The 25706-nt window shown below is 42.6% G+C and overlaps 1 protein-coding gene across 1 annotated transcript in view; it reads right to left on the minus strand.

The window, feature by feature from the left end:
- MCTP1 (multiple C2 and transmembrane domain containing 1) overlaps positions 1-25706 on the minus strand; it is a 796241-nt gene that overhangs the window by 195563 nt on the left and 574972 nt on the right. Inside the window, exon 16 of the mRNA XM_040421550.1 lies at positions 8508-8627. Coding sequence (XP_040277484.1) covers positions 8508-8627 — 120 coding nt within the window. The remainder of the gene's footprint in view (positions 1-8507; positions 8628-25706) is intronic.

Genomic DNA, 25706 nt, shown 5'->3' on the forward strand with positions numbered 1-25706 from the left:
TCATGTTTCCTGAGGTTCTACAATGGCCAGACAGTACAAACACCCCACAAATGACCCCATTTCGGAAAGTAGACACCCTAAGGTATTCACTGATGGGCATAGTGAGTTCATAGAACTTTTTATTTTTTGTCACAAGTTAGCGGAAAATGATGATTTTTTTTTTTTTCTTACAAAGTCTCATATTCCACTAACTTGTGACAAAAAATAAAAACTTCCATGAACTCACTATGCCCATCAGCGAATACCTTGGGGTGTCTTCTTTCCAAAATGGGGTCACTTGTGGGGTAGTTATACTGCCCTGGCATTCTAGGGGCCCAAATGTGTGGTAAGGAGTTTGAAATCAAATTCTGTAAAAAATGACCAGTGAAATCCGAAAGGTGTTATTTGGAATATGGGCCCCTTTGCCCACCTAGGCTGCAAAAAAGTGTCACACATCTAGTATCTACGTACTCAGGAGAAGTTGGGGAATGTGTTTTGGGGTGTCATTTTACATATACCCATGCTGGGTGAGATAAATATCTTGGTCAAATGCCAACTCTGTATAAAAAAATGGGAAAAGTTGTCTTTTGCCAAGATATTTCTCTCACCCAGCATAGGTATATGTAAAATGACACCCCAAAACACATTCCCCAACTTCTCCTGAATACGGAGATACCAGATGTGTGACACTTTTTTGCAGCCTAGGTGGGCAAAGGGGCCCATATTCCAAAGAGCACCTTTCGGATTTCACCGGCCATTTTTTACAGAATTTGATTTCAAACTCCTTACCACACATTTGGGCCCCTAGAATGCCAGGGCAGTATAACTACCCCACAAGTGACCCCATTTTGGAAAGAAGACACCCCAAGGTATTCGCTGATGGGCATAGTGAGTTCATGGAAGTTTTTATTTTTTGTCACAAGTTAGTGGAATATGAGACTTTGTAAGGGAAAAAAAATAATAAAAAAAATCATCATTTTCCACTAACTTGTGACAAAAAATAAAAAATTATAGGAACTTGCCATGCCCCTCACGGAGTACCTTGGGGTGTCTTCTTTCCAAAATGCGGTCACTTGTGGGGTAGTTATACTGCCCTGGCATTTTCCAGGGGCCCTAATGTGTTGTAAGTAGGTAAATGACCTGTGAAATCCGAAAGGTGCTCTTTGGAATGTGGGCCCCTTTGCCCACCTAGGCTGCAAAAAAGTGTCACACATCTGGTATCGCCGTATTCAGGAGAAGTTGGGGAATGTGTTTTGGGGTGTCTTTTTACATATACCCATGCTGGGTGAGATAAATATCTTGGTCAAATGCCAACTTTGTATAAAGAAATGGGAAAAATTGTCTTTTGCCAAGATATTTCTCTCACCCAGCATGGGTATATGTAAAATGACACCCCAAAACACATTCCCCAACTTCTCCTGAGTACGGAGATACCACATGTGTGGCACCTTTTTGCAGCCTAGATGCGCAAAGGGGCCCACATTCCTTTTATGAGGGCATTTTTAGACATTTGGATCCCAGACTTCTTCTCACGCTTTAGGGCCCCTAGAATGCCAGGGCAGTATAAATACCCCACATGTGACCCCATTTTGGAAAGAAGACCCCCCAAGGTATTCAATGAGGGGCATGGCGAGTTCATAGAATTTTTTTTTTTTTGGCACAAGTTAGCGGAAATTGATTTTATTTATTTTTTTCTCACAAAGTCTCCCTTTCCGCTAACTTGGGACAAAAATTTCAATCTTTCATGGACTCAATATGCCCCTCATGGAATACCTTGGGGTGTCTTCTTTCCGAAATGGGGTCACATGTGGGGTATTTATACTGCCCTGGCATTCTAGGGGCCCTAAAGCGTGAGAAGAAGTCTGGAATATAAATGTCTAAAAATTTTTACGCATTTGGATTCCGTGAGGGGTATGGTGAGTTCATGTGAGATTTTATTTTTTGACACAAGTTAGTGGAATATGAGACTTTGTAAGAAAAATAAATAAATTTCCGCTAACTTGGGCCAAAAAAATGTCTGAATGGAGCCTTACAGGGGGGTGATCAATGACAGGGGGGTGATCAATGACAGGGGGGTGATCAATGACAGGGGGGTGATCAGGGAGTCTATATGGGGTGATCACCCCCCTGTCATTGATCACCCCCCTATAAGGCTCCATTCAGATGTCCGTATGTGTTTTGCGGATCCGATCCATGTATCCGTGGATCCGTAAAAATCATACGGACATCTGAATGCAGCCTGACAGGGGGGGTGATCAATGACAGGGGGGGTGATCAATGACAGGGGGGTGATCAATGACAGAGGGGTAATCAATGACAGGGGGGTGATCAGGGAGTCTATATGGGGTGATCACCACAGTCATTGATCACGCCCCTGTAAGGCTCCATTCAGATGTCCGTATGCGTTTTGCGGATCCGATCCATCTATCAGTGGATCCGTAAAAATCATGCGGACCTCTGAATGGAGCTTTACAGGGGTGTGATCAATGAAAGGGGGGTAATCAATGACAGGGGGGTGATCAGGGAGTCTATATGGGGTGATCACCACAGTCATTGATCACGCCCCTGTAAGGCTTTATTCAGACGTCCGTATGCGTTTTGCGGATCCGATCCAACTATCAGGGGATCCGTAAAAATCATGCGGACATCTGAATGGATCTTACAGGGGGGTAATCAATGACAGGGGGGTGATCAGGGAGTCTATATGGGGTGATCACCACAGTCATTGATCACGCCCCTGTAAGGCTCCATTCAGATGTCCGTATGCGTTTTGCAGATCCGATCCATCTATCAGTGGATCCGTAAAAATCATGCGGACATCTGAATGGAGCTTTACAGGGGTGTAATCAATGACAGGGGGGTAATCAATGACAGGGGGGTGATCAGGGAGTCTATATGGGGTGATCACCACAGTCATTGATCACGCCCCTGTAAGGCTTTATTCAGGCGGATCCGATCCATCTATCAGTGGATCCGTAAAAATCATGCGGACATCTGAATGGAGCTTTACAGGGGTGTGATCAATGACAGGGGGGTAATCAATGACAGGGGGGTGATCAGGGAGTCTATATGGGGTGATCAGGGGCTAATAAGGGGTTAATAAGTGACAGGGGGGGGTGTAGTGTAGTGGTGCTTGGTGCTACTTTACTGAGCTGCCTGTGTCCTCTGGTGGTCGATCCAAACAAAGGGGACCACCAGAGGACCAGGTAGCAGGTATATTAGACGCTGTTATCAAAACAGCGTCTAATATACCTGTTAGGGGTTAAAAAAAATCACATCTCCAGCCTGCCAGCGAACGATCGCCGCTGGCAGGCTGGAGATCAACTCTCTTACCTTCCGTTCCTGTGAGCGCGCGCGCCTGTGTGCGCGCGTTCACAGGAAATCCCGGCTCGCGCGAGATGACGCATATATGCGTGACTCTGCGCAGGGCTGCCACCTCCGGAACGCGAATCTGCGTTAGGCGGTCCGGAGGTGGTTAAAGGGGTTGTCTCACTTCAGCAATGGCATTTATCATGTAGACAAACTTAATTCAAGGCACTTACTTTTTTTTTTTTTACATTTTATTCTTATTTTTCGTTTTTGTAATACAAAGTTAAAATACAATTTGACAATACAAAGTCTGAGTTCCTTAATACAAACTCTACCAAAACAGTCATTATAATAAATTATAAGTCACTATAAATAGAAACATTACAAAAAAAGTGAATAACCTGTTCTGTTTTGGGGGGTTACCAAACTCCCCAATAAGCTCCATACTGCTTTTACTCAGACCTCTCATTGTCTATTCAATTTAACTTATCCCCCAGCTTAAATCAACCACCCCCCCAATACCCCCGCCCCATGATGGTTGTCTCGGTGGGCACCATAAACGATCCCCCCTAAGGGGTATACATTGTTATTCTCTCTCTCCCCCACCCCCGGCCGGGCGACGGCGACGCCCGTCAGCGACTGATTGCACTACTTCCTCAAACTTCTCGATCTTTACCAATAGATTTTTCCACTCGATAATATTGGGTACTCTTTTGGCACCCCACTCCTTTGCAATAATGACTCTTGCCACCATAAGGCCTCTTATCCAGATCCTTTTTTTCATTTTTTCCCTGATTGATAATGGGATACAACCCAGGACAGCCCGGTTTAAATGGGAGGGATACTAGGGACTCTACACTTAGGAGACCAAAAAGCTCTCTCCAAAAGGCTTGCATTTTTAAACAGCTCCATATCAAGTGCATATAGTCAGCGGCCTCTTCTCTACATTTCCAGCAGTTTGACTTTCGTTCCTTGTAAATCTTACTTAGCAATAATGGGGTCATGTATATTCTATGGAAATAAAGTAGATTATCCTAAAATTGCTAGAAATCGTTGCCCTTTTCATATTTTTATATATATTCCCCTATTCTAATGTGTTTAATCCTATATCCTTTGTCTCACTTCAGCAATGGCATTTATCATGTAGACAAACTTAATTCAAGACACTTGCTAATGTATTGTTATTATCCATATTGTCTCCTTCGCTGGCTGGATTCATTTTTCCATCACATTATACACTGGTCGTGCTTTCACACTATAGGAAAAAGCGCCGGCCTTTGTGCACTCCAGTGGTTTCGGTCACCATAGAGGCCAATGCTTTTTCCTATAGTGTGCAAGCGCGGCCACCGCTGCTGGATTGCAGGGTGGTCTGTAACCATGGAAACAAGCAGTGTATAATGAGATGGAAAAGTGAATCCAGCCAGCAAAGGAAGCAATATGGATAATAACAATCCATTAGTAAGTGCCTTGTATTAACTTTCTCTACACGATAAATGCATTTGCTGAAGTGAGACAACCCCTTTAAGTCCAGAAAGGGCTGCAGGTTACTAAGGGCACATGCACAAACATATGTATTTTTTTTTACAGTACTGTATATGTGTCTTTCTTTTTCTCCTTATTCTTTATATAGTTTACTTTTTGGTTAGACCACAGCCATATAAAGAGAAACCCGTACATACTGTAGATGTAAATATTCTCCTTACACAAATTTTGTAGATGGGAAAGGGATGAGTTAATCGATTCTGATCAGCAAGACTTAATCACCTATGGGGGGCTATCCCTGCAGGTGACGATGCACCCACCTGTCACTAGACTGACAGCGCCAGGCATTTAGCCCGGTCCTGACAATTTCCTGATCCCACAGCAGCTCCAATTAGGCCGGGTTCACATCACATTTTTCTCACCCGTTTAATGTATACAAAAAACGTATACGTTAAACAAATGGCTCAGACTGATGCCATACAGTTGCATCCGTAAACCATAGAGCTCCATTGTAAAAAAAACTAAACAAACATGTTTTTTTTTTCACTTGACTCTACAGGATACAAAAGCGTGGTGTGCTGCACTTTTGTATCCTTTTTTTCCCAAAGTATATGTCACACAGATGGGGAAAACTTGCTGTGAACCCACTCTTAGCTGAGCAAGGACGCTTCCATCGAAGCACATAAAAAGCAGGTATTTTCACGTAGAAGTTATGCTGAATCTGTTCCCAACAAAACTACGGTATATAGCAATTTGCTAAGTTGCCCACAGCATTCAACTGAAAGCATAAAAAAATTGTTTTCTTCAGGTTCAAAGGGACAAAAATAAAAATGCTGCAATGCAGGGGTGCAATTATAGGGGTGCAGAGGTTGCAGCTATACTCAAACACCCGCAACCTCAGGGGGTACAAAAGATCCCTCCTCCCCTTATTAATTAGCCAGTACTATGATTGATGTATCATAATTTGGGTGTCCTCTTGGATTTTACACTGGAGCCCGTACAATTAGAGTCTATCAGATCAGTATGTGTATGGCACAATCATGTCAGGAAAATCTTACAGAACCTTCGGCAGCATGTGTAAGGTCATCAGGAATATTTACAATATTGAGTCGCTGTATAGTGTGCACACGGCCAGAGAGCAGAGACTGTAGCACAGACTGCTGTAAATTACAGGACAGTTACTCCAGCATTCTGCCATATGCTCCCATCTAATAAAATCTCTAGCACTGCTGCAATCAGAACTATCTGTGACTGTTATCCATTTTATGCCTGTGGGTAACTAACTGAGCAGCCAGCAAAGATATTAAGATGTCTCTATTTTTGGCACTATACAATACTGCTCTGCTGTATCATGATGCTACTGCAAATAATTAAAATATGTGCCTAGACTGAGGATCGACTTAAAAAAATGTGAACAAGGCTGACTGAGAGCAGCAGAACACATTTATTTCTACTGTATGAGATACAAAAAGGTTGATTCCCTGAGTTTCTAAGGCAAAGAGTAGGACATTTATTTCCAAATTAAAAGGACCCTTCCAGCAAGTGTTTGCACATATAAGAGGAAATATTTTAATTTTTTTTTTATTAAAATGGGATGATTTTCTTGACGTAATTTTTTGTCTGTCATTCTAGTCCTCCATCTGCTATTCTATAGAGGATTGCCTTGCAGATAAACCCTATCCTGTGAAGTAGTCAAAAACTGATATTAGTTTGCTCTCCCATTGAGAACTTTCTGAGACCACTGCTACAGAAGTACAAGACGTGGGATTTAATTTTTGTATTTTCATTTTCATAGTACTGAGAACTATAATGCCCCTCCAAATGCCCAGGCCCCTCACAGAGATTGTACTTACCCCACTCCCCGGCACCCACGTCGATTCTGATGCCAGCATGGCCGCCACTGCATCTTCCCGTCGCGTGGATGAAAACATCCGGCATCGGGGGGCAGCCAATAGCAGGCCATGGGAACGAGCCTCCCTAGCATCACCCGCGATTGGCCCAACACCCCGGATGTTTTCATCTGCGCGACGGGTAGATGCAGCTGCGGCCGTGCCGGTGTCAGAAGCAACGCCGGAGAGTGAGGTAAGTACAATCTGTTTGAGGGGCTCGGGCATATGGGGGGACATTATAGGTCTTGGATAATTCCTTTAATAAAGTCCATACCCTTCATTTAATTTTATATCTATCTTATCTCTCGATCTCTGTCTGTCCAAATCTTATGTAAATTAAATTGTAATATCAGAAAGAGATTACTTAATAATATGGGTAATCCGAATAAAGATGATGTACACATTTAGCATTAAAAAGTTTTTTCCCGTTTCAGCATACTGATGACCTATCCTCAAGACAGGCCACAAATATTAGAACTGTGGGTGCTTGCTACTGTCTTTGCTGAGGTCTCTAGTGGTGAACTGATGAGCTAAACATGTTAATAGAGGAATCAGAGCTGTTGGATGATTATTAATGTAAAGATACCCATGCACATTAGACAAAAGCTGGAGGAACCCAAAGAGTTTCACCTAAATAAGTGATGAGAAGAGAAGTAGATCCATTGTTCTGATGGGGCTTATACAACTCTCTATCAGAGCTTATTCCACTCTCCCGATTGAGAAAACATGCATGATCACCAGCAGCTTTTCTCCCATGAGCACACAGGACTGGGCATGCTAATATGTCTAACCCTTCTTTCCCCCGTGTTGGGACACTCTCATACACATTTTATGGTCAACCACCAATATTGTAGGGTCGGATTGAAGTTCATCTAGTGTGTATGGCCACCCTAAGATTAACAGCAGATGCTATCAAAAAGGCTAGATCTGCCAATGATCTACTCTAATATCTATGGCCAGCTTAAGGGCCCATTGACGAGGGCCAGAACAGGGCAAAGACTGGAAATGAATCCTTCGTTGCTGATCACTGCCATCTCAGGCGATCTGATTACTTATGTGCTGCATAGATGAGTGTACATTGACCAGCGCCTGAAGACAAAGAGGTGAATGGAAGGGGAATAATGCCCCTCACCTAGTCTGGTTTAGCAGGATGCACAACAAGTCAAAGGACTGAATAAATACAGAGTGCTGTCCAACCGGAAAAGGGAGTGTCAATCAGCCCTGGGAGTAAGATAAAAAGGACTTGTGCTGGCGTCGCTGACTCAGTGGAACCCATGACATTGGTTACTGTTGCAAGGACATGTATTGATTGTGTACAAAGCTACGCATTTTGGGACTGGACCAGTCTCTTCCTAAGGCCTGCAGAAGGGACTGGTCTAGTCCCAAAACATGGAGGTTTGTACACAATTAACAAATGTGCTTTCAATAGTAACCCATGTCATGCATTCCACCGAGTCAGCAGCGCTAGCACAAGTCCATTTTATCCTATTCCTAGAGATGATTGACACTCCGAACCCTTTTCCGGTTGGAAACGACTGGGTCATCCAATAAACAAGCATCTTCCTTGTTCCTTGGGTGATCAGCAGCACATTTACACTGGGCAGTTATTGGGAATGAGCATATTCATTCCCAATAACTGTCTCAAACCTCGGCTCATGTAAAAGGGCCTCTACACTAAACATTTCTATCAGATGGACAATATAGGATACTGTTTCTGACTGCTCAGAAAAGCACAGCTTATTGTAGACTTTCATCTACATCAATTTCTGCATATAAAATCTGTTCAATTCAAGACAAACACTGGCCATGATTACGTTTTCTGAAGAAGATGTGATAAGTATCACTCACCATATCCTGTGTCCTGTTATCTTTTCCTGATACAATCAAGAAATAGTTCCAAGCCAATAACAGCAACAATGCCAATGGGATCATGTACATCTCAAAATTCCAGACCACAAGGAGGAAGATCTGCAGGCACAAACATACATGCTATTGTATTACTAATACAAGTGTAGCAGGGTTTAATTTGACAATTTAGTGCTGCTTTGGGTAATGTGATAACTCACTGAGGTAAGATCATTATGTTTACTGTACCTTCATCAATGTGGAAATCCACTGGTGAGACACTGACAATATAATTATTTATTTTACTCACTAATATAGCACTACTATATTCCACAGCACTTTACAGACAGTAGCATCGAGCGGTCCCCAGTGGAGATCACAATCTAAGGTCCCTATCAGTATGTCCGTGGAGTGTAGGAGGAAACTGGAGAACCCGGAGGAAACCCATGCAGACAGTGGAAGAACATACAAACTCAATGCAGATGTTCTCCTTGGTCAGATTCGAACCTAGGACCCCAGCACTGCAAGGCACCAGTATACAGTCCCCGGTGTACAGTACGGATGTAGCAGGCTTAACACTCATGCTTTATGAGACATGTTATCTAAACTAAATGCAACTAAATTTGTTAAGCAATTTGTTTTCAATGGCTTTTGTTTCAAGATAACACAATGAGTTAAGAAATTTGAGTTAAGAGTGTGAGTGTTACCTCTGCTACATCTGTATATATACACATTTACTTCAAAGTAGACACTGAAAGTTTGATATTTATTAGTTCCATGTAGAAAGTCAATTTTGGATGACCGAATATAGAAATCTTAATTGCCCTGCACTGGCAGTAGATTCGTTGCAGTTATGTAGAGGTGCCAGCCTCTTCATAATTCAGTGGATCCGCCGTCCCTTCTAAATGTAAGAGAGCTTTCTTGCTGTCTTACATTCAGACCATTTTCTATGCCTAAAGCAGGCATAGAAAATGGTAAATGAGACAGTCCGCCTACGCGACGCCCACTTTATTAGACCTGGCGTGAGTGGGGAAAAGTCTCAGATTGTGGCACAAAGGAATTTTGCGGTGCAATCTGCGCCAGAAATATGCCTAATTTAGGTGTATTTCAATTTAATAAATGACCCCCTATATGCTCACTTAAAAAAAATGAATGTATCAAAAAATCCCAAAAACAGTTACAAATACTTAATAATGAATGTGCATTACATCAAATCAAGTTTCCAGTCATACCATAATCATTGTTTCTTATTTATTGGGTAATGTTTCTTCTAACACGATTATTTCACCCTTGAGACAATGCTACCTCACTTCAATGGTAAAAGTCTTGATGGTGAAGTAGAAGCAATGTGTGAAGAATTACAATGACTTCACCATGAATTCCAGAAGAGTTCAACCTATTTATATTACTGATTAACACTGAATCATTATTTAATACCAAAGACCTTCATCTCACTGGTGTAACAATGTCAGATGAACCGGCGGATGATGCAAATGTCAAGCCTCGTACAGCCTGCCTGAAGGTCCTTTTGTTGGAAATCAGAAGTGATTAGAAAAAATTCATATGCTGCGGTTAACAGTAAACATACATAAGAAGAAATGAAGAAATTGCTTTGAGCAGAGCTGCCTGGAATAATAACGATACCAGTGATCACAGCATTTAAAAGAAAGTCATCAAGTATTTCACTGCAGAACAAATCCTGCGGGGCTTTCTCACACTGCAAGGAGGAATAAGGAGATACAAATCCCCGGGAAATGCAACGATTGAGCAGCGATTACACAGGGACTAGAGCAAAGTGAACAAAAGGTGTTTAATAACATTCAATAATTTGGGCGACCCCTATTTTATTATTAGCATGTCTGACACCTTCTGTTCTTAGGGATCCTTCACACACACACACACACACTTGTTTTAAACCACCTTTTAAAAACGCCATGCGTTTCTAGTATTTTTAATGGCTGCAACGACGGGGAATGGTGATCCTGACGAACCCCGTCATATAACCCCTTAGATGCTGTGATCAACGCCGTGAGTGAAGGCAGAAGGATGCGACTCCCTCTGCCTTTCGATCAGAGCTCCCGCAGTGAAATTTCAGGGCTCCAATCTGTTAGCATGGCAGCCTGGACGCTGCAGAAGCCTTCCAGGCCTGCCATGGTAAGTTCCCTGCTGCTCTGTGCACGAGGCACAGCGCAGCAGGGACAATGTAAAAAAAAAAACTATTCACCCTAATAGATCTTTACTAGGGTGAATAGGACAAGGGATCAAAAGATCCCAGGTTCTAATCCCCTTAGGCCTCTTTCACACGAGCGTGATGGATTAGGTCCGGATGCGTTCAGGGTGCGTTCAGTGAAACTTGCATCATTTTTCAAGCAAGTTCAGGCAGCTTTGTCTGCGTTTGCGTTCAGTTGTTCAGTTTTTTCTGCACAGGTGCAATGCGATTTGATGCGTTTTTTACGTGTGTGATAAAAAACTGAAGGTTTACAAACAACATCTCCTAGCAGCCATCAGTGAGAAACACACCGCACTTGCTTCCGGATGCAATACGTTTTTCACTGAAGCACCATTCACTTCAATGGGGCCAGAGCTGCATGAAAAACGCAGAATATAGAACATGCTGCTATTTTCACGCAACGCAGAACTGATGCGTGAAAAAAACGCTCATGTACACAGACCCATTGAAATGAATAGGTCAGGATTTAGTGCGGGTGCGATGCGTTGACGTCACGTCAAAGTAAAAAAAAACATTAAAATGTTAAAAGTTTAAATCACCCCCCTTTCCCAATTTTACATATAAAAATATACTAACATTAAAAACTAAATATATCTGCTATCGCCGCTTCCGAAAATGTCAGAACTATTAAAATATTTTTGAAAAACACACAATTCACCATTTTTTTGTCACCTTTCCCACATAATAAAGTTGATTACAGTGATCAAAAATTCATCCATACCACAAAAATGGTACCAATAAAACTACAGTTAGTCCCGCAAAAAACATGACCTCATACAGCTCCGTGGATGGAAATATAAAAACATTATGGCTGTCATAAAATGGTGATGCAAAGAAAATTTTGAGTAGTTATACCTACATAAATTTGGTATCGCTGAATTTGTATTGAGCCACAGAATAAGGACATCATGTCAATGTTACCACACAGTGAACACCGTGATGTCAAAACCCCAAAAGGCTTGGCAGAATTGTTTTTTCAATATAACCCCACAAACAATTTTTTCCCATTTTCCAATAACAGACAGGGCAAATTAAAGGTTGCCCTTAAAAATATAACTTATCCCGCAAAAAATAAGCCATCATATGGCTATATGAACTGAAAATTAAAAAAAGTTATGGCTATTGGAATATGGGGAGGAAAAATAAAAAAATGTAAAACAAAAAATGGGCCCGGTACTTAAAGCGGTTTTCTGAGAGTTCAATATTGATGGCAAATACACCCAGCACCCCCACCAATCAGCTGTTTGAAGAGGCCACGGTGAGGGCTGCAGCATCCTCACAGCTTACCAAGCACAGCACCGTGCATTGTATAGTGGCGGTGTTTGGTATTGAAGCTCAGCCCCATTTTTATTATTATTATTATTATTTATTATTAAAGCGCCATTCATTCCATAGCGCTGTACATATGATGAGCGGTGCACATACATAATACAGACAATTGCACTAATCATAAACAAGACAAGTTACAAACTGGTACAGAAGGAGAGAGGGCCCTGCCCGTGAGGGCTTACAATCTACATGGTATGGGAGAAGGACACAGTAGGTGCGAGTTAAGTAGGTCATGGCGGTATAGAGGCAGCAGGGTCACTGGTTGTAGGCTTGTCTGAAGAGGTGGGTTTTCAGGTTTCATTTGAAGGATTCCAATGTAGGTGAGAGTCTGATATGTTGGGGTAGCGAGTTCCAGAGTATGGGGGATGCACGGGAGAAATCTTGGAGTCGATTGTGGGAAGAGGCAATAAGAGGAGAGGAGAGAAGGAGGTCTTGTGAGGATCGGAGAGTGCGTGTGGGGATGTATCGGGAAAGTAGCTCAGAGATGTAGGGAGGCGACAGGTTATGGATGGCCTTGTATGTATTTGTTAGTACTTTGAAGTGAATTCGCTGGGCAATGGGGAGCCAGTGAAGGGATTGGCAGAGGGGAGAGGCAGAGGAGTAATAGGGTGAGAGGTGGATTAGTCGGGCAGCAGAGTTGAGGATAGATTGGAGGGGTGCGAGAGTGCTAGATGGAAGACCACAGAGGAGAATGTTGCAGTAGTCTAGGCGAGAGATAATGAGGGCATGTACAAGAATTTTCGCAGATTCAAAGTTAAGGAAAGCACGGATGCGGGAGATGTTTTTGAGTTGGAGGCGGCAGGTGGTGGAAAGTGCTTGGATGTGCGGTCTGAAGGAGAGGGCAGAATCCAAGGTCACTCCGAGGCAGCGGACTTTGTTGACCGGGGAGAGTGTGCAGCCATTGATCATGATAGATAGGTCTGTTGAGGGGGTTGAACAAGATGGGGGAAAGATTATGAATTCTGTCTTATCCATGTTAAGTTTTAGAAAGCGAGAGGCGAAGAAGGATGATATAGAAGATAGACATTGTGGGATTCTTGATAGTAAGGTGGTGATGTCTGGACCAGAGAGGTAGATTTGCGTGTCGTCAGCGTAGGAGTGATACTGAAAGCCATGGGACTCTATGAGCTGTCCCAGGCCAAAGGTATAGATAGAGAAGAGCAGGGGTCCTAGGACAGAGCCTTGCGGGACACCAACAGAGAGGGAATGAGACGAGGACGTGGTGCGAGAGTGGGAGACGCTAAACGTCCGGTCTGTGAGGTATGATGTGATCCAGAAGAGGGCCAGGTCGGTGATGCCAAGAGATGAGAGAGTTTGCAGCAGAAGGGAGTGGTCAACAGTGTCGAAGGCAGAGGACAGGTCAAGGAGAAGGAGGACAGAGTATTGTTTCTTGGTTTTGGCTGTTAGTAGGTCATTGGTGACTTTGGTAAGGGCAGTCTCGGTCGAGTGGTGGGGTCGGAAGCCAGATTGTAGGCGGTCAAAGAGGGAGCAGGAGGAGAGGTAGGAGGACAGTTCTGAATGGACATGTTGTTCAAGTAGCTTAGAGGCAAATGGAAGAAGTGATATGGGGCGATAACTGGACAAGGAAGATGGGTCAAGTGAAGGCTTTTTGAGGATGGGTGTAATGGTAGCATGTTTAAAAGCAGAGGGGAAGACACCAGAGTTTAGTGATAGGTTGAAGAGATGAGTTAGGGCTGGGATAAACACTGTGGTGAGGTTAGGGATGAGGTGGGATGGGATTGGGTCAAGTGCACAGGTGGTCAGATGAGATTTGGAGAGTAGATTGGAGAGTTTTTCTTCTGTAATGGTGGAGAAGCGGGTTTTGGGAGAAGAGGACCGTGCCGTTGTGTAGAGGGTCTGTGGGGACTGTGTAGTGAAGCTTTCTCTGATGTTGACTATCTTTTGTTTGAAATATTTGGCAAAGTCCTCAGCTGAGAAGAGTGGAGAGGGTGGGGGTGCTGGGGGACGGAGAAGGGAGTTAAAAGTGCTAAAAAGTTGTTTAGGGCTGTGTGACAGGGAAGATATGAGAGATGAGAAGTAGGCCTGTTTTGCATCAGCGAGTGAGGATTTAAATATGAGGAGGGATTGCTTGTATGCCGTGAAATGATCATTTGAATGGGATTTCTTCCATTGTCGCTCAGCAGCCCTGGAAGCTTGTCTGAGTTTTTTGGTCAGGTTGGTGTGCCAGGGTTGTCTGTTGATTTTTCGGGTTTTGTTGTGTGTGAGGGGGGCAACAGTGTCCAGAGCTGTACTTATTGTGTTGTTATATAGGGTGGTAGCAGCTTCTGGGTCTAGGAGGGAGCAGATGGTAGAGAGTGAGAGAAGAGAGTCGGAAAGCAAGCGAAAGTCGAAATGTTTAAGGTTCCTGCGGGGGTGTGCTGGTGTGTGGACCGGAGGAGCAGCAGAAGAGACCACTGAAGAGAAGGTGAGTAGGTTGTGGTCAGATAGGGGGAGAGGCGAATTAGAAAGGTTAGATAGGGAGCAGAGGCGGGTAAAGATCAGATCCAGAGTGTGACCATCTCTGTGGGTGGGAACTGAAGACCACTGTGATAGGCCGAAGGAGGAAGAGAGTGACAGGAGTTTAGAGGCGGCCGAGTGGCAGGTGTCAATAGGGATGTTGAAGTCACCCATGATGATACTGGGGATGTCGGAAGAAAGAAAGTGTAGTAGCCAGGTGTTAAAGTGGTCAAGAAAGATGGTGGCTGGGCCTGGAGGACGGTAAATGACGGCTACTTGAAGGTTGGAGGGAGAGTAGATGCGAACAGAGTGTACTTCAAATGAGGTGAGCGTAATGGAGGGTGGCAGTGGAATTGGGCTGTAGGAGCAGGTGTCTGATAGGAGGAGACCAACTCCTCCACCATGTTTGCAGCCAGGGCGGGGGGTGTGAGTGAATTGAAATCCACTATAAGAGAGTGCAGCAGGGGAGGAGGTGTCTGAGGGTGTCAGCCATGTTTCAGTGAGACCCAGAAAGGAAAGGTTTTGAGAAATGAAAAGTTTGTGAATATACGACAGTTTGTTACAGACAGAGCGCGCGTTCCATAATGCTCCTGCAAGAGGAACCAAAGGAGCAGGGGTCAGAGGAATGGTTATTAGGTTTAGGGGGTTGCAGAAATTTGTAGAAGGAGATTTGTAGTGGGACATGGAGGTGATAGTGGGGATTTGCTGAGGGGGTCCTGGATTTGGAGAGATATCACCAGCAGTAAGGAGAAGCAGAGAAAGTGTTAATAGATGAGAATAAGAGAGGGCATGAGGAGTGTGTGTGTGTTTGGGAAGGAAGTGTTTTATGTTGGGAAACAGGTTTGTGCAAGCGATCAGATGAGAAGGTAAAATGTAGGAAGAGATGAATAGTTCCTTGCTGGGTGAATGGATGTGGGGGTATTTCAGGAGGTGTTGGAAAAGTGAGAAGAGTAAGAGGAAAAATTGAAACATTGTTAATGCAAACAATGTCTGTAATTACCTGTGGTCCCCTTCTGGTCCAATTCTGGTATAATTCAGTCAGTGCACTTAAGAGTGGCACTTGAGAGATGTGGCATTTTGAAAGACCAAGGTCTAAAAGACCTAAGGACTTAGATTTATACCACTCAGTGTTCAATCAGGTGTGACCAAGAGGGGAGGGGGCTACATATGGCCTAATCAAGGGGCACAAGGGGCACCAGATACAGGGGTGAAATAGTCAATGCAAACAAATACTCAATAAATCTAGCAGGGAAGGAGACATTAATGCTTCAGAAAAGACATACCAGGATTTAGAAGGAGAGATGGGAGGGGGTGGACAAGATCAGACTGTGGAACAGCTGGGTGTAGCAGTTAGCTTCAATGCAGACATACCTGGAGATGAGAGAATTGGGTGATGGTCAGTAGGCAGTGATGATTCAGTGGGACATCTATTTCCTAGGAGGAGGCCGTGGTGCTTTCAAACAGCTGATTACCTGATTTTTTTTTTGCTGCAGATTTGTCAATTCGGGACCCTTCTTCTGCCATCCAAGATGGGTGTACACTTCTCACACTGCCTGATTCATACTGAGGATATGGTAGTCCAACACACTTCCTGCTACCTTTGGATTGGCCAGTGCTGCTCACATGAACAGTGCTGGCCAAGCCAAGAGCGGGGATGGACAAGTAGGAAGTGGCTTTGACTACAGATGCACAGTGTGCATCAGGCAGTCTGAAAAGGGGTACGCCATCTTCGATGACAGAAGAGGAGGCTAAGAATGAACGGATCTGCAGCTAAAAAAACTTTTTTTCTTGAACCAGAAAGTCACTTTAACAAACATTTACTGCATTTTTGTACAAGAGATCTAATCCTGTCTTGTGATCAGAAGGTGACTGTTCTACTGTTCCACCGCTCTTAGGGCTTATGCACACGACCGTATGTATTTTGCAGTTCGCCAAAAATACGGATGAAGTCCGTGTGCATTCCGTATTGTGCGGAACGGAATAGCTGGCCCCTAATAGAACAGTCCTATCCTTGTCTGTAATACGGACAATAAAAGGACATGTTCTATTTTTTGCGGGACTGTGGCATGGACATACGGATGCAGTCCGCATTTCTTTGCAGCTCCATTGAAAAGAATTGATCCGCATCCATTGTGCAAAAAATGCAGATAGGATGCAGAACAAAAATATGGTCATGTGCACAAGGCCTAAAGAAGTATTTTCTCTAGTGGATATGGAGGACAAACTTCCCATTAAAGAGAGCACCAGCTATCAGCATACTGTATTCGTATGGACCATTTCTATATCCGTATAACTATCATCATACCCCCCTCTTCGCACGCCTAATAAATGTCATTATTTCAATCTTTTATTGAAGTAGAGGTTTTCTATACACTTTGTCCTTTTTTGTATAACCTAAATTCATGGTTCTAAGTTTCCTCAGTCTAAGGCCAAGTTTAAATGCTTAGCTTATAATATGCAAATAATTGAATATTAATATTCACAGTATGAAGAAGCATAATAAATATAAGCAGCATGAAATATCAAGAAGCCGTGTGAGAGAGGAGCTCTTCCTGACAGAGTATATCTGGGAAACAGCTTGACATACAGAATAATAAGGATAATATCCTGACACCCGAAATGCTCTTTTCATCAGGGAAAAGAAAGTGTTGAGCAAAACATCATAAACAATGCTGCAAATATGGAACAATTTATACTCATGCAAAACAGTAACCCTTACAGTAACCCACCTTTTAGTATTACGAATACTGAGACGCTGTATTTCTATGGTTCCATATTTATCTTAACCTGAAGGGTATGTCCACACGGGAAGTAATTTGTGATGGAAAAAACAGACACAAATTCACAGCAAAATCCACATGAACTACACTCAGATGCGCCTCAATCACTTTGCTAGTACTGTAATACGCTGCAGATTTACTGCTTGCAAATAGACAAAGGCAAGTCCACAATGTATTCCCTCTATGTGAATGTACACTTTGCTTTAGATTTCTGATACAGAGCTCCCTAGCCTGCAGAAATTATTTGGAGGCACTTTTTATGTAGCAAAGATTTATTATTGACTTCAATGGGTGATGTGTAGATTCTTCTTCAGTCAGCTCCCCCTAGTGGCTGAGACACACAACCAGAATATTATAATTTAACTTTGGATGTGACTTGAAGCATTGGAGTTCTGTATCAGAAAAAATTAAGCTCTATGCCATATATTTTTAAAAATCGGATGTTTAGACAAATATTGAAAATGGACACTACCATGCATAAATGGATCTACATTTTTTATGCCAAGAAATACACTTTTTTAAATTACTCTGCATGGCAAAATAAGCGACAGTACGCTGACTCAGATACATACAGTCCTGATCAAAAGTTTAAGACCACTTGAAAAATGGCAAAAAATCATATTTAGCATGGCTGGATCTTAACAAGGTTCCAAGTAGAGCTTCAACATGCAACAAGAAGAAATGGGAGTGAGACAAAACATTTTTTGAGCATTCAATTTAATGAAAACAACGAATAAACTGAAACAGGCTGTTTTTCAGCTGATCAAAACAGAAATCCAACTTCCAAACATGAACTCAGTAATGAGTAGTGGTGGTGAAAACGGCCGCAAGAAGGCCATCTACTGTCTGGAACTGTTTGCCATTTTTATAAGCTTCCCTTCGCCATCCATCCCCAAAGGTTCTCAATTGTATTTAGATCAGGGGATCACGCAGGATGGGCCAAAAGAGTGATGTTATTCTCCTGGAAAAAGTCCCTTGTCCTGCGGGCATTGTGTACTGTAGCATGGTCCTGTTGAAAAACCGAGTGGTTACCACACAGAGGGCCCTCAGTCATGAGGAATGCTCTCTGCAACATCTGGACATAGCCAGCGGCCGTTTGACACCCCTGCACTTCCTGAAGCTCCATTGTTCCACTGAAGGAAAGAGCACCCCAGACCATTATGGCGCCCCCTCCACTGTGGCGCGTAGAAAACATCTCAGGTGGGATCTGCTTGTCATGCCAGTAACGTTGTAAACCATCAGGACCATCAACGTTACATTTTTTCTCATCAGAGAATAAAACTTTCTTCCATCTTTGAATGTCCCATGTTTGGTGCTCTCTTGCAAAGTCCAAACGAGCAGTTCTGTGGCGTTCAAGGAGACGAGGTCTTTGAAGACGTTTTTGGTTTTTGAAGCCCTTCAGTCTCAGATGCCATCTGATGGTTATGGGGCTGCAGTCAGCACCATTAAGGGCCTTAATTTGGGTCGAGGATCGTCCAGTGTCTTGACGGACAGCCAATTGGATCCTCCGGCTCAGTGCTGGTGAAATGTTTTTGGGTCTTCCACTTGACTTTTTTGTTCCATAACCCTCAGGATCATTTAAGAAATTCCAAATGACTGTCTTACTGCGTCCGACCTCAGCAGCGATGGCGCGCTGTGAGAGACCCTGCTTATGCAGTTCAACAACCCGACCACGTTCAAAAAGGGAGAGTTTTTTTGCATTTGCCATCACAACGTGTGACTACCTGACAGAAAATGACAATGAATCCACATCTTTGCACAGAATTGGCCTTTTAAAGGCGTGTGGTCCTAAAATTTTGATCAGCTGAAAAACAGCCCGTTTCAGTTTAATCGTTATTTTCAATTAATTGAATGCTCAAAAAATGTTTTGTCTCACTCCCATTTCTTCTTGTTGCATGTTGAACAATATCCACAATATCCATTCCCCATAGCTCTCTGTGGTTTTATTGTGTAAAAAAAATGATTTTATATATATGTAAATGTGGCTACTAACATTTCCGGAGCCCAGCCACGCCCACTGTGAAGGAGCCCAGCACCACCCCGCATCCTCCAAATATCCTCCTTGCTCCCCGACATTACAAAGCTAGAGCGCCGTAATCTCGTGATGCGCTTGCTAGCGCATAAGCAGTGTCGGCATAGTGTTCCTTCCCTGTGCTGGCATCAGCCTCAGGGAACGAACTGCGCATGCGCTAGCTCGCGCATCACGAGATTACAGCGCTCTAGCTTTGTGACGTCGGGGAACAAGGAGGAGATTCGGAGGATGCGGGGCGGTGCTGGGCTCCTTCACAGTGGGCGTGGCTGGGCTTAGAGTCAGAGAATGCTGGACTTATCTCTCAAGCATGGAGGAGACAGGACTCATCTAAGGTTAATTTACATATCTATAAAATCATTTTTTTGACACAATAAAAGCACACAGAGCTATGGGAACTGGATATTGCGGATGTGCTAGCGGCCATCTAGCAGCCCATGTCCTCAGCTCTATACACAAAATCCAGGTGACAGGTTCCCTTTAAGCATTGCATTGCTTAGACGTGTTGTGGATATGGGAAAGATAATGAGTTGGTAATATATAACCTTATAATAAGACAGCAACAGAGTCAAGACATTTTACATCTAACATAGCAATGGCAAAAAAACAGTGATCGGAAAAATCTATGAAGGAAACCTGCTATATACATAGTGGCTTCTTCAGTGACACCAACACCATAATAATGGTAGGGACAGGGACAAGTCAACAAAAACTCCTTTTAAGCTAAACATCATTTTTTTTTTTATATCAACAATTTATCTACTGACTGGTGCAGCATATAGGTGCCAAAAGCAGGTCAGTCCCAGAGGCAATGCAATGACAGAGTCTGGAATGACTGCAAGTGTCAGAACAGCAGGCAAATAGGAAGCCAGATAGTCCAAGGTCAACCAGAACAGCAGGGGTTAATCCAGAGGAAAAGTAAGAGAAGCCATTCAGAGTCAGGAGTCAAACCAATAATCAAACAAACCAGAATGAATGGACAATAACCAGCACTGGCCGAACAGAGCAGATTCAAATAGGGAACCAAGCATTCAGATTGGCTGCACTAAACTGTGCCGGTCAACTCACTGGACGATCAGCCAGACATCTGGATTGGCTGGATACCTGAGCACCATGATCGCCTGGCCATACTGCTTAATGGCCTGCAGAGGGCAGAGACTGACATGGCGGGAGGTTTGTTGCAAGTTTCCCTTCGGTTTTTAGTAGCAATGTGATCCAGTGAATGTATCGGAAAAGGTCTGTACATAATGAGCCTACTATACTATAATAATGATAAACATTTCATGTCATATTAAAAAGATGAAAACCTAGACACTGTATATTCCTGTAGACACAGGCTGAAGGCTAATAAGCAGGGGCGGATTGGCCATAGACCTTACAGGTAAATTTCCCAGTGGGCCGATGCCTAGGGGACCACCTGAGCTCTCCTCACGGCAGGCCAGTGGAGGCTTTGGGGGATGTATTTTGTGCTGCTGGCAGTATTTTATGATGGACTGTGGTATTTGGCTCCTTTGGGGCGGTATAATGTGCCACAATATGATATTCCTGGCCCTCTCCTCCATCAGTTTGGACCCTACAAAACAGGGCCACTTTTAGTATTTTTTTCCAGGGCCACTTTAAGCTCCCAGTCCGCCCCTGGTAATAAGAATCTGATTAATCTAACTGCCTTACAACCTATAATTTTTCTTAACCACAGATAATGAGACTTTTACAGATGGATATATATCTTCCTTGGGATCAAGAGGTTTTATTATAATGATGAGACAAGATCTTCAGCTAGGACAAAAGACGTAAAGAAGAATCTTCACCTCATAGTCTTTCGGTTGCTTTATTCGAGCAAGAACAATGAACTTCTACATTTTGCTCTGCTTCAAGGCTTATCAATTGAAATCTGCAGTTGAGAGTTTTGATAATGCATGCCTTAAATGATCATTCAGAATGACTTGTGAGCATATCCCTTGTGTAACACACTTAAAAAAAAATAATTTAAGTTGGAATACTGAACATCCTCCTCTTACTGCAAACCACAGCATCTATAAAAGAGACTATCATCCGAAATGATTAACACCTTACAGCTCAAGAAACAAAGCCTGCCCTTTTATACAGGCAGCTGTGGATCATTAGCTCTAGTGATGGGACCTATGTGATGTGAATTTTTCTTTCTAATTAAGAGATGAGATTCTCTCTGTAACTATCTCTTCACTGGAAACGGAGAGGTGGAATTTCCATTTTGCACAGAATAGCCTTTTGCTCTTCAACAATAAGTTAAGCAGGTTCCGTTTTTTAAATCTCCATCCATCTGCTTCTACTGAACAACTTACTTTTTATTTTTGGAATTTAATTTCATCCATAACATTCTATTGCATTTCTGTTCAGAAGGTTATAGATGTAATTAGCTGCCATTGAGCTTCCCTTTAATACAGGTACAGTGGATTAAATATGTAGCAAAATGGAAACAGGTATAAAGTGCCATTCAAAAGGTATGGGCCCCTTTCTAATTAATGAAGCATGCAAAGTACAGCAGTCCTAGACTGCACTTTCCAAATGTCTATGACACTTACCTAAGATGAGCTAACCCTAACAGAACAGAAATATTTGTACTTTCTATCCTTTATGTCTGACGCACAATATAAGTATAGACATTTCTTTTATACTTTTTCAGGCCAATCATTGATAATTAGAATTCTGAGAACTCTTTGTCAATAATACTGTAATACTAGAAATAAAAAATATTTGAAGTAGCTGCAAAAATTCTACTGGTTTGGATTGAGATAGACATACTGTGCATTTGGTAGCCCAAGACACTTGGAAGAAGTCCACCATCTAGGATAGTAGAAGAGGAGCCCAAGAATTAATGGATCAGAAGCTAAAAAGTTGAAGACGAATTCTCCATGTAAGTGTTCTGTTTGTTCCCAGTTTAATGTGAACTTTTTTGCCTTGAACCACAGAACCACTTTAAGCATTTATTGTACCTTCCTACGAGATATCTAATGCTGTCTTGTGATCTGAAGATGACTTTTCCACTGTCCCATCGCTCTTACAGTAAGGCATCTTTCACGTTCTCGTTCTCTGCTGAAACAGCCTGCAGGAGCTCTCTGGATCTAGCATAGCTGAATGTTACTGCAATTGCAATGTCCACCGGCCCCATTGACTATAATAGGATCTGGAGAAGATGCAGTGTTTTTTTCCGGCCTAATCCCGGCATATTTGCCAATTAGCAGCTGAATCACATTACAGTCAATGGGGCTGGCAGTAACATCTAGTGTAAAACTAGCTTTAAGAAGCCTTTTCACTAGTGACGATTGGACCCTATTTCCTCCAACTATTTAAGAGAACACCAACTAATAACATTTTTTTAATATATTTATAATATAGTTTCCATATCAATACACAGATTTACATTAAAGGGGTTGGACACTTTATTATCTTGATACCATGGAATTTTACCAAGCATTATATGTCACTTACTAATACATATTTATTATAAGTTCCGTGCTGTTTTAAATATGCAAAGAGGTATCTTCCAAGAAAGAGAACTATCTTGTTAGGGAAGTGGCTCCCTATGAGTCAAAATCCAACTTTCCAACAAACCACTGGATTTGACAAAAGATAGCAAGCCACTAAGTGTGAAATTTATTATCTCCCTTGCGCGAGAAAAGCGTTGTTAAAAAGTCGCAAATTATGTGTTTGCAAATTTCTAATTGTGACTTTTGAAATAAATTGCTGCATCTCTTGGCTTCAATGCTGCCCTCGCTACTTTCCTTGTGTGGGGCGTAGCAGGGATGGGAAGGGAGGGAGCGTGACCAGCCACCCCAACAAATTTATCTTCATTTATACTGCTGGTTGAGAATCCTGAGTTGAGTATTTAGATCTATGCTTGGAATTGGGAGGAATAGCAGTCGGCCAACAGCTGTCTAGGGATTATAACCAGTTTTCTAGGTCCGAGAACTGACGAACTATTACCTATATGAGGGTTGCCATATTCTAAATGAAATGAGATTCCATCTTCTCTAACAAATCTAATGTTCTATGTTATTATCTCACTTTACTTCGGCTTTCATTTTTCAAGAAAAGTTGTGCTGAATGGACAACATAGACTTTTTTCATTCTACAGTAAAGATAAATACAATTAACAGTCAGATATAACTACAAACTGGTGCAGAAGCAGTATATGTCATAAATTAACAAAAAAATCGTACTCCAGTCCTGCATCAGTGACGTTATCTTCCCGCCTGCAGAGCTGTTGTTCTGTGCACTCAGGTCACCGTGTAGCCAATCACTGGCCTCATCAGTATAGCGAACATGACTGCTGAGGCCAGTGATTGGCTGCAGCAGTGACATGGTGAATGGAATGCCACTGCTGCTGGCAGTAAAACAAACACTGGACCACAGCGTGGAGCTAGTAGGAGCAGCGGAGAAAAGGGGTAATTATGTTTTCTTTTGTTGTGCCAGTTTTTATTTATTTTGGGCTACCTATTTAAAAGACTTGTCTTAAAGGAGTTGTCCGGGTTCAGAGCTGAAACTTGACATATCCCCATTTTCACCCAAGCAGGCCTTCTGATATGAGCATTGGGGCATTTCATGCTTTGATGCTCTGCTTTGCCCTGTGCTGAATAGCCCAGGGCAAAGGCTTTTTTGGAGATCCGGTGACATACCGGGCTCTCCATGGGTAAAGCTAGGAGGAGGCTTCCGCCTAGCAGTGAGCCCAGTGACGTCACCAGCACTGATGGGCAGGCATTAGCGCTGCCCTAGCCTAGCAGTGTAAAAATATAAACAAACAGCCCTTTCCTTACGCGATACAGCGCAGGGCAAGGGAGAGCATCGGAGAATGAAATGCTCCAATGCTCATATCAGAGGGGCTGCCTGGTTGAAAATGGGGGTATATCCGGGTTCAGCTCTGGACACAGACAACCCCTTTCACTAAACAAACCTCACCTCACAGGGATATCGCTCTGGTAGTTAACTGAGCAGACATTTATGGATAACCACACAATCATATTGTAAAACACTGCAAAGGAAATGTATTACACTGTACTCGATGCAAATGAATGGGTGACCTTTTAATATATACACATGCCAGCCTTCTGAAGCTTTTGATTCTGGCTACTACAGTGTGTAGTTCCCTGTAGGTGTCTGCTACTTAGGACAAACCCTTTAAATGACAAATATAGCCTTGCTACATCTGTAGATAAAATATTCATATAACTGTCACAGGAAAGTATAATGTAATGCAGTGAGAAGAAAATCTTTATTTTTACAATATATAGAATAAATTGGCAATTAACATAGCTATCAATGTATACGTAAAGAGCACTTTAAATAAGGACGGTTACATCAGAATACCGCCTAATCACAGCGCCCAGACAGCCCTGACATCTATTTACTTATCAGGCAAATATTAGCCAGTAAAAGTACATTAATTTACTGCATTAAATGGTGATAAATGAACATAGCGCTCTGTGGCCAGGAGCTAATATCACCATCTGAATAAACATGGCCAATGTTTTCCCTGTGAAACCAAAAATTCAATTTAATTGCTTTTGTTTCAATGTAGCATTTTATGATACAAAAAGCCTGGTCTCATTTCTCAAGGGTTTCTGTACTACTATTCATTATGCATCAGCTTAGAAACATAAAGATTTCATTTCACGTTCCCGAAAGACATTACTGAATTGACCATTTCAAAATCTCAACTCTTTTTTCCCCTTATTTTTTAAACATGGACGATATCTTCAGCATCCACATTTGTCTCCTCTGGCAAAATGCCATTCTCTGCATTTGGAGGGAAAAAGAAGACTTTGTACAATTTCTAGCCTTTCTATTAAACAACAAAGCCTTGTTCAATGGTTAAGAAAGTACAAGTGATAATACTGCTTACACTGCTAAAACACAGAAACTTGACATCTTGCCTACAAGAGTGACCTTTCATCTTGAAAACCCAGACAGAAAAGGCTTCTCAGCAATGCTCAGCTCCTTATCCTTCTAACTTGAGGTGTACAATGTTTGCTTCTCATGATTGCATTAGCTGTGACCTTCTATTACCAAGTCAAGATCCCCCGTTATTTTGATGTAAGATGCTTCAGATGATCTTCAATTGTCTGGCTCAGACTTAATGTCCACAATAAGAGCACCTGGAAACAAAGCCGTGCATCATCTTTACTTCCTGCCTCTACTTCAGGTTTTAATTTAATTTCAAAGGCAAACATTGTGAGTAAGGGTGAAATCGATTGACAGGGTCGGAAGCAAGGCTTATGAGAAGTGGATTTACTAATGTTTCTTATGTTAAAGGGGGTCTCACCTCAGATATTGATGGCATATTGCTAGGATATGCCACCAATGTCAGATAGCCGTGTGTTCTACCATGGGGACCTGCTCCA

This window comes from Bufo bufo, chromosome 2 (genome assembly GCF_905171765.1).
Source record: "Bufo bufo chromosome 2, aBufBuf1.1, whole genome shotgun sequence".
NCBI classification, from domain to species: domain Eukaryota; kingdom Metazoa; phylum Chordata; class Amphibia; order Anura; family Bufonidae; genus Bufo; species Bufo bufo.